Source organism: Coenobita brevimanus, chromosome 13 (assembly GCF_032717465.1).
Source record: "Coenobita brevimanus isolate Jiangsu-jjx chromosome 13, ASM3271746v2, whole genome shotgun sequence".
NCBI classification, from domain to species: Eukaryota; Metazoa; Arthropoda; class Malacostraca; order Decapoda; family Coenobitidae; genus Coenobita; species Coenobita brevimanus.
The window spans coordinates 24,868,805-24,879,301 of NC_136966.1; the positions used below are offsets into that span (position 1 = coordinate 24,868,805).

The window sequence follows — 10,497 nt, forward strand, 5'->3', positions numbered from 1 at the left end:
GTATTTTCATTTTATCAGGGCTGATTTAGGTAAATTTACTCTTGCTAATTTCGTGTTAATAGAGGCTATTGCAGTTAACCATATATTTAACCTGTTTTTGCCATTACATTATCCTTATGAGTCTTGAATGTTTTGTTGTTAGTTTGAGCATTAAATTTTAACTTGTAATTTTACCTAACTCTTTGTTTTGAACCTGGAACTTTACGGGACAGTAGTGATTTTTAGAATTCTCACTTAAAGTGTACATTATCTTTCTCTGTTTCGTAACAATATATATATATATATATATATATATATATATATATATATATATATATATATATATATACAAACATATATACATACATACATACACACACACACACACACACACACACACACACTTCCATGCATATATACAGATACACTTTCATGCACACACACACACACACACACACACACACACATATATATATATATCTATATATATATATATATATATATATATATATATATATATTTTTTGTTTTTGTTGTATTTTTATTTTTAGTTTTTATATTTTTTTACCTTACATTATTCCTAAGCAAAAATACCTAATCTAAAGACCCTAATACTAATCACCTAACAGACAAATCGCTAACCTATACTAAATCCTAAGAGACAAGTAACTAGACCTACACTAATGGTAAAAAAGCCTCGACCAAGAGAACACCATCGACTGCAGATATATAATATCTTTCTACATTACGTACCTGCACTCATCACCTTGTGACTGTCAATCGAGGCACAGCCTAATTTAGGGGACATCAATATATGAAAGAGGGATTTGGCACCCCTTTTTAACGTGACAGTGTTTGGATTGACTCTATCAAATACGTTTTTGTGAAGCTACAGAATGTGGTGAAAGTTTTTGGCATATCAGATAGGGCCATGATTCCGGAGGGATTGAATGATGAGTGAATACGAGTAATAGCGTGGCCCATTGGACTGGGCAAACTTTGGCTGTCTGGACGTTGCTACTCCTCACCCTGTCGTAAGGTGGGAATGGAGGTCCGAACTATGATGATGATGATGATGATTCGTATTGTGTAGCCACAATAAGGAGACTTCACCATGTTTGTCTGCTATTATTTACAGTATATCCCCAGTTGGGAGATCCGGGCCTTCTCATTGGCCCTGTCAGTGGGGTCTGTCTTGAGACTATGGAGGGGGTAGATATATTGAGATAGAAAACTGGTGATGATATACTTGATCATCATGGCTTCATGTGGATCTAGTAAGGCTGCATCGATGATGCTGGATTCTTGATCATCTGGTAGTTTGTTGGAGGTGTAGGCAGTGTGCTGATCTCGGTGCAGTTGTCCGTAGATGTCGACGTAGCCGTCGAGGTTGTTTTGTATGTCGGTGTCTGTAAGGGAGGCAAGGTGGTTGGTGGTCCTTGAGTCGAGGGGTTGGATATATCAGATGTGCGCTGTCTTACGGTCGGGTGGTGAACAGACAAGGAAAGTAAGCTACAAAAAATGATGGGGTTACTGCCACCAAGTCAGAAGGAAGAAGGGGGACAGGGGAAGAATCAGTTGGTGAGGAAGTGAATTTTAGTTGAAGGAATAGGCGTCGGGGCTTAATCCAACATCCGTGGGCAGTTATTTTGGGCAGTTGCACTGGGCAGGGGACAACACAAACATACAAGAATGGTGAACAGACAAGGAAAGTAAGCTCCCAAACATTCCCCCGGAATACGACACGCAACCGTCGATTTTACATCCGGGTACCTATTTTTAGTTCTAGGTACGAACAGGCTAGGGCAAAAGACACCGTGCCTAAAGGTCTCGTGGTCGACCCGGGAATCGAACCCGGGAACTCTCGCTTGCGAGGCGTGTGTACTATTGTTAAACCATCGTCCACCCTCGGTCGGGTAGGTAAGGTATGAGCAATATAAACAAGATCTGCAGACCCTAAGGCAACTTCTTGTGTAAATTAACAAGGGAGACAAAGATGTCGAAGAATTCAGTGTGTCAGCTACTGTTTCTTACAATGACCTTGACCCTATTGGGGAGATTCGGATTTTTTCTATCAGCAATGGCCCATGCCAGGACACATAACCTGGGCCCTTCAGATTTCTTGCACAGTCTCCAGTTCTCCTAGAATCGTTGCGAGGCTGAGAGGCGAGAATAATAATAAAAATACCAGTGAAAACAATAGTCTCTCAGGTGGAGACTAATAATAATAATAATGATGATGATGATGATAATAATAATAATAATAATAATAATTAATAATAATAACACCCACTTACACTTGGCATTAACACGGACATCCACTGGTCTCTGAGATCAACGAACACTTGAAATCCAAGTTCACATGCACTGACCATTGACATCTTCTTGAAACTGATATCCACTTTAACACCCACTGACCTCAAACGTACACTGAATTCTGACATCCAGTAAGTGTTGACATTCTTTGACTGGTGACATTCACTGATATGATGTCAATGATCTTGACAGTTACTGACCTCTGATGTCAACTAACCTCCGCAGTCCACTGACCCAGAAATCAACTAAAGTTTGATTATCCTGAACACTTGAAAACCAGGTAACATCCAGCAGGTGTAAATATTCACTGACAAGAAACATCTACTAACAGTTGACATCTACTGATGCTGGCATCCACTGACTTTACTTCCTTAAGTTTCCAGCATTATTCTGTGTATTCCATTAAACTTTGGCATCTCTCATGCACAAGTTTTGATTCATTTCCACTTCGCTGCTATCTAAAAAAAAAAAAAAAAAAAAAAAAAAATCATAAAAACTCAATCACAATACGTACTTTATTGGTCATATAAATTACATGAAATTTATTTTGTGCATTTTTCATATAGTCATACAATAGAAAATATTCATAGAGAGTTATCACATTCTGACAGTTATTAAAATAATCATAGGCATACAGGCATTACAGTCAGTCTAGGCTACCAATGAAATAATAGTCCCGAGGGCCCTGGTGTTCCTCAGGGCTCCGTCCTATCATCAACTCTCTTCCTTTTATTGGTCAGTCTAAGCTGCACGTCTAACCCTGTCCACTCGTACGCTGATGATTCCACCCTTCACCTTTCCATTCGGTTCCCGCAACGTCCATCTCAACAGTTACATTAACAAACAAGGGATGAGGCACACCAAATGTCTGACTTGGTTCTTATCCCTGACTGGGGTAAAAATAATCTTGTTTTTAATGCATCAAAGACTCAGTTTTTACACTTATCAACCCGGCAAAATCTTCCACAGGAGTTCTCAATAATGTTTAATAATATCCAGCTCAGTCCTGCATCATCCTTGAACATGCTTGGGGTTCCATTCACTCAGGATTTGTCTTGGAAAGATCATATTGCATCTCGTGTAAAATCTGCTTCCAAGAGATTAGTTGTGCTAAGCCGACTCCATACTTTCTTTACCCCTGCACAGTTGTTGACTTTATACACAGGTTTTATTCGCCTCTGTGTAGAGTACAACTTTCACGTGTGGGGAGGCTCCCCACATACAGCTCTTCTCAATAGCGTGGAGTCAGAGGCTTTTTGTCTCATTGACTCTCCTCTTACAGGCTTCCTTCAACTTCTGTCTCTTCACTGCACTGTTGCCTCTTTATCTATTTTCTATCTCTACTTCAATGGTCACTGCTCCTCTGAACTGTCTGCTTGCTTCCCTCCACCTCAACGACAACAAACAAAAACAAACTCTCATCCCTTTCCTGTCCAACTCTCTATAATTCAAGAGTTAACCATCACTCCCAGTCCTTCATTTATGCAACAGGTCAACTCCGGAACTGTCTCACTCTGTATTTCCTACTTCCTATTATCTCCATTCTTTCAAACTCAGTGTGTCCAGGCATCTCGAAATGAATGGATCTTGAATTTGGCTCTGTTTTGTTTTGTTTTTGTTTTGTTTCTTGGAAGGAACTGTTTTGCGGGGTCCTAGCCTTTGGTTCCTTCTTCCTCGCATTAAAAAAAAAACTGTAAAACGTCAGGATCTGCATATGTTACATGTGTGTGTTTTTTTTTTAGTTTATTATAATTTGGATGCTGAACAACAGAAGATTTTGAATACCTTTCTGTTCTACAGTTTGCTGCTCATAGCCTCTCTCCAGAAGGCAGCAGGTGGTAGCTATTGTTCAGTTAATGTGATGGATAATCTTGGACTACTTGATGTCTTTGGAAGGAACATTTTTCTTTTTCTATGCAGCATTGAGATGGTGTTTCGAATTTCTGGTTTTAAACAGTTCTTAATAACTTTTGTCAGCTTATTCTAAAAATCTTTTTAAAGTTTCCACATCAACATGTTACAGAGAAATTGCTGACTGTACAATTGCCGTACGGTATATGTCCATAGTTCTTGCATCATTTCTAAGTTATCCATCCTCCTTTACAATATACATTCTAGAGTTAGATCCATTATGCACTATCGTAGCATTCTTATTAACACAGATATTGTCATCTATAACTGTACCTAAATATTTGTATTCTGTAACAGATTTTACAAATTTTACACATATGTATAAAGTTGACTGAACGACTGAAGTCTCCAACTATTTTTTTTTTTTTTTTTTTTTTTTTTACACTGAGCTCAGGATAATTATTAGTGCACCACATGGTAAATTTTCCACCGCTTCTCAGTCTCAGACATCGTTACAGATACACTTACTTGGCAGCGTCATCTTCATACCTTATATGAAAACTTGACAGTTATTTGTACTGCAGTGGCAGTTATTGGTTTATGAGGTGAATCATTTGGGTGACACACATCCTTGTGGAGCTCTTATGTTTGTCATTATGACACTGGATTTTGCATTGACAAGTTTTGCATACTGAGGTCTGTCCGTGAATAAATCACTAATCCATAAAATCAGGTTGGTATTTACAGTCATGTTATTCAGTTTTTTTGCATCATTTTTATAAAACTGGATGGTGTTGACGGAACTTGATAAATCTGCAAATAGCATCTTTATAAATGTTTAAAATCAGAATTGTTAGGTTTGTCCATAAATTTAAACGTAAACTCTGTAAAATACAAAGTTGCATCTCAACACGCGTACTACTGTATAGGCAAACTGAAATCAGTCAGTAAAATGTAAGACTTGCTTACGTAGCATCTTTTTTACAACACTCTCTAGACATTTCATCATGATGGAAGTTAGGGATATCAGATGATAATATTTTTATAGTTGTGGGGGGGGGGGGATTTCTTAGGCAACCGGATTACGTCTGAAGTTTTCCATATTGTAATAACTGAAAAAAATTACACTGAATAAGCGTTAATGGATCTTTACATAGTTTTAGTACACTGCTGTTAATTTTATCTGGAGCAGCTGTAATGTCAGTCTTAACAGACTGGAAACTTTAAAGTACACCATCATATGACATAACGATACGGTGGTTATTTCTGTAACAGTGGAAGTTTGTGATGCATGTACGTTTAGCTGAAAAGTCTGCATGATATGCCATGACTACCTGAGCTTTTCTTCGTGCCAGTTAGATGTCTGAGACCATTCCAAGCTTATTTTATATCTCTCAAACATAATTTCCACTTTAGACTTATATCCGTTTTTACAAATGGTAGTGGTACTGTCACATTTCCTCCTGAAAAGGCTTTAGTTGAGATTAATCAATGTTGGCAAAGATACGCCTTTTGTTATTTATTTATTTTTTTCTAGATGTTTCATTACCGAGGGTTTGGTGTTCAGAAAACATTTTACGACCTTTTCTAGTACAATGAAATCTATGCATAAACTCAAATATGAATTCGGTATATCTACAATCTCATCAAAAGGCATTGCATTATACAGTACAAAATATCAAAATCTGTTTTCTCCATACAACCAAGTAATGTTTCATTTACATACTTATTCCAGGAGTGTGCCAGTTTCTCAGATGGTTTACTATATTTTTATAACTTTATTTATAAGAGAGGAAAGTCACACATCATGGTCAGGGATAATAGTTTTAGCCTTTGGCTATATAACTGTGCTTTATGTTTCTGAAAAAAAGATCTAACAATTTATCGTCCATAATTGGAAAATTTACAAACTGCACATAGCGGCCCTATTGGGCCGCTAAGCACTTATATTACCTGCAATGCTGCCAAAGAGACACACATTGACACTTAACTTGACATGGACCTGCTCTGACATACTGGACATGTCCATGCAAAATTTCAGCTCATTTCACGTAGCGGTATGAAATGTCTGGCGAAAAATCGGGCACAAAAGTGCACGTGGCTCGGGCGCAACTGACCACATGGACTTATAATTTACACTATCGTTGTCAGTTAGTCCTTCCGTGTCTTTTGATGTATGGCACATCGAAATCCGAGGGAGTCAAATGTGGACATGCACGCATACATGCAACGTTTATTCGCATAGTATTATTGATACATTAATGAAAATGGTATTATATTGAAGTCGCCTGTTATAATTTTGACAGCAGCCCAAATATGCAAAATGTATGTAGTCAACAAAGGAAATGTACATTTGTTAGTCTCGATGTGCATGAGTAAGGATGGAGGTTTGGAGGGTGAAGTGCTTGAAAGGGTACAGCAGGGAAGAAAGGTTGCTGGTTCTTTGAAAGCAGTGATAAGAAACAGGGAAGTGAGCATGGAAGTGAAAAAGTTACTACATGACAGTATTGTGATACCAACTCTAACGTACGGAAGTGAAGCGTGGACGTTGTTGGAAGGACACAAGTCAAGAGTGAGAGCCGTGGAAATGAGTTATTTAAGAGGAGCCTGTGGAGTCACATGGAGAGACAGGCTGACGAATGAGGATATAAAGGAGCATTGTGGTGTTGATGTGGATGTGATAGGAAGCGTTATGAGGAACACACTGAGGTGGTTTGGCCATGTGGAGAGGATGGAGGGTGAAAGACTGACGAAGAGAGTGTATGTGAGTGAGGTGGAGGGGGAAAGAGGGAGGGGGAGGCCGAGGATGAGATGGAGAGATGGGGTGGAGAGGTATATGAGAGAGGGGGGTGTGAGTTGGGAGCAGGGCAGTGAAATGGCGGGGGACAGGGCGACTTGGAGGCGATTTGTTTGTGGCCACCCCAAACGGGATTGAGGCGTCTGGCAATAGATAGATAGATAGATAGATGTGCATGATATTTTAAAGTGTTCTAAAATCGGTAGGGTCGCATCCTATAAGGAGTGATTCAGAAAAAAAAAAAAAATGGATATTGACACATCTGTCCTGTACAACAGCGATACGTCCATCAACATCATATCACTGACCCTCATATGTCCCATCACCGTATGCTTAATATACTTGTTTGCCGACTTATTATTTTTCTCTCAACCTACTCTCAAGCAAACTCTTACTCATGTCTCCCTCTCCCTGTTCACTGCATATCACCCAACTTGGATAAACACGCTACAGCTCTATGCTTCCGGAATTAAATCTGAACTATGAAAATACATGTGCAGATGCACACAAGTATGAAATCTATCATCATCCACCAAAGCTGGTTGACGTCGGATCAAAACTCTTTGTGTTATACTGCTAACAAAATAAAAAAGGATGACGGACACGCAGAGTAAATGAATTCTCTGTTCGCACATTCAGTACGCATGGATGTAAAACGAAAACATAACAGTAGAGATATTAGTTTAACCAGGAAAGATGTGACATATCTTCATTCACTCATCATTCAAGGCTTCGAATCCACCCCCCCCCCTCCACACAGACAACATTTGTCAGATAATATGGGTCACCACTATTCTGTAATCGTTCAACGCTTCGAGATTTCCCCCACCTAACGGTCTCAGACTCTAATAACTCACTTTAAAATTAAATAAATCGTCTGACGTTACCTGAAAAGAAATACAAGAGAAGTGGCAACCTTGAGAATTAGTACTATCTCCATTAACCGTCCCCCCAAAAGAATCAGGTTTAATATATAATCTTTTAATTTGGCACCAAACTATTTTTTTTTTTTTTTTTTTTTTAGCGAAGAGTTGTTCATAGCAGCCAGACTGTTAGAAAAATGGAGAAGGAAATTAAAGCAAGCATGTGTCTCCATATTTATCAAGCCCTGTGTTCTCTCAGGGTCGTCGTCCGCCCCTCATGAGCTGCGAGTGAGCGAGTTGGTGCCGTCCAAGGAGCATTACCTCACTTACGACGGCTCCCTCACCGTCCCTGGATGCCACGAGACGGTAACATGGATCATGCCCAACAAACCCCTCTACATCGCTTTCACACAGGTCAGGGCACTTAAGGTTAGATTTGTCAAGATATGTCACGGGTCAGGTTAGATTAGGTAGATTTTGGTTAATTTGTTTTCTTAAATTTAGACGGAATTGTGGTAAACTGAATGAGGACAGGTTGCTTGTACATTCGATTTGCCAAGGTCTTGTTTGAATTAAGTCCGGTTTGTTAGGATTAAGTTATAGCATGATTGGCTGGCTTAGGATAGAATTCGTTTGCTTTGGGTAAGTTAGACTACGGTGGCATAGGTTACGGCTGATTGTGTTAGATTCGAGTTGAGATTATATGAGAGTTATATGAATTTACGCTACATTGGTCTTGAACTTTTTTTTTTTCCATGCAGAAATTGGGATCAAAAGCTACAACCTCGCCAAAGTTAACTCTTAGACAAACTGAACACAATATGGGAACCATACACAAAATCCTAGAGTTCTTAATTACTCGTACATACAGTAGAAAGAAAACTTTAAAGTCTGTCAGCGAGAGGACGTCTTTATTTTGTCCTTGCAACTTCCATACGATTTTTGTTGGTTTAGGGGAAGGGTCTGGTAACAGCCTAGAGAAGTTCTGTGAAAGTCATAGCTTACCCTTGCTTTTCGAAAGGTTTGTTATAAACTGAATGAAAGTGTTTAAAAATAACGAATATACTGTACAGTGAAAAATCGTCATTGTGCTGAATGGATTGAAAAACAGTAGATGGTCGGCAAGAAGTAGGACGGGACAATAAAGACTGTTCCCGAGTTGAGTGTTTGGGTATTGTAGATAATATTTTTAACAGCGATTAAGGTATAATAAGCATAATATAACCCAAAAGGATAAATGCTACGAAGCAAATAAACCCAAAGAAAATACAACTCTTCAGTCAAAGGCCAGACCGACATATGAATTGGAGGATCCATGGGCATATTCTCTTACTAGGTAACATTATAATTGAAACTACAGTAGTAGTAAAAGAAAGGGAAATTAGAGAAAATTATGATGCAATGTTCAGAATGTGTCCTCAACCACTCCACAGTGATGACATATTCTAACGTATTATCGTAATCTCAAGACTGTATTATCCAGTTTACGAGAGATTTTTTTTCAACTGCCATGTTGGACACTGTTAACTTCTTGACAATTAAAAGTCGTTCTAGACTTGAATAAAATCGTGTGATGGTAGTTTAATAATACAAAAGACTAAACGTAGTTAAGGAGAAAGGGAGAAATGGCAATGAGTCTTCTAAGCCCACAAGATTTCTGGCTATAACATAAAACTAACCTTAAGCCCCATCCCTAGCAGATGCGCAGCTTGAGGCGACTGAAGCAGGGGTCTTCTGACTTCCACAGAAACGCCCCCGTGGCAAACAACTTCAGGCCCCTTCAGTCAGCGCATCACCGCACCGTCCGCACCAGCATAGAGTTCCCCATGCATGATAAGGTTAGGCTTGACAATTTAGCTGTGTTTTAGCTATCTCTGAGGTGCTATTATCTTTCCTGTTTCGATCCTTGCCAATTCTTTGTAGGATTCTGTTTATTTTTGCATTTTTATGAGCGATTTTCAAGATTGTTTTTCTTAGCATTCTCCGAGCATCTTTAGCGATCTCTGTGAATTTGACTTGACAGTATGTGTGTCTGTGCTTGCATGATTAATTATGCGTGTCTGAAACAGAAGTGGAATGCAAAGACGGAGTGTGCTCTGAAAGATTCCCCTTGTGTCTGACATGATGTGAGAGGGTGAGGTATGATCTGAGAGTTTTATCTGTGTACCTAAGATGGATTGAGAGAATTGGGTGTGATCTGAGAGTTCTGCATGTGTGCCTGAGGTGGAGCGAGAATATGAGGTGTGCTTTGTGGTTCTACATGAGCTTCTGAGATGTAGTCAGAGAATGAGGTGTGGTCTGAAGGTATTCCAAGTGTGCCTGAGGTAAAAAAAAAAAAAAAAAAAAAAAAAAAGGATTGTCTGAAAGTTCAAGTATGAAAAGTCAAGTGCGCCTGAAGCTGGAAGGAAGTGATAGGATGTGATATAAGAGTATCACATATGTCAGCTGGGTGAGGGTAGATGATCACGAGGGTGAGATTAAATCCGCTAGAACTTCCATTTGCCATGGCCGCCTTGGATGAACTCTGGGGATTGGACGTTATAATTATATCAGATACGTTGAGACAGATACCACTGAAGAAACCTATTGATTTTGGGTTTTAATTGATGCTGAAAAGTGTAGGTTTTAAACAAAATCGGGACGAGATTATATGGAGAACTGAGTAGTGCACACCTTCGGTAATAAGGGAAGC

At 39.1% G+C, this 10,497-nt stretch overlaps 1 protein-coding gene across 1 annotated transcript in view; it reads left to right on the top strand.

Annotated features, from left to right (window-relative positions):
* The window catches only part of LOC145415116 (carbonic anhydrase-related protein 10-like), a 201,410-nt gene extending 191,277 nt beyond the window's left edge, over nucleotides 1–10,133 (top strand). The window contains exons 7-9 of the mRNA XM_080284537.1: nucleotides 8,065–8,219; nucleotides 9,506–9,643; nucleotides 10,029–10,133. Of these exons, the coding sequence (XP_080140663.1) occupies nucleotides 8,065–8,219; nucleotides 9,506–9,643; nucleotides 10,029–10,133 (398 nt within the window). The remainder of the gene's footprint in view (nucleotides 1–8,064; nucleotides 8,220–9,505; nucleotides 9,644–10,028) is intronic.
* Nucleotides 10,134–10,497: the final 364 nt, after the last annotated feature.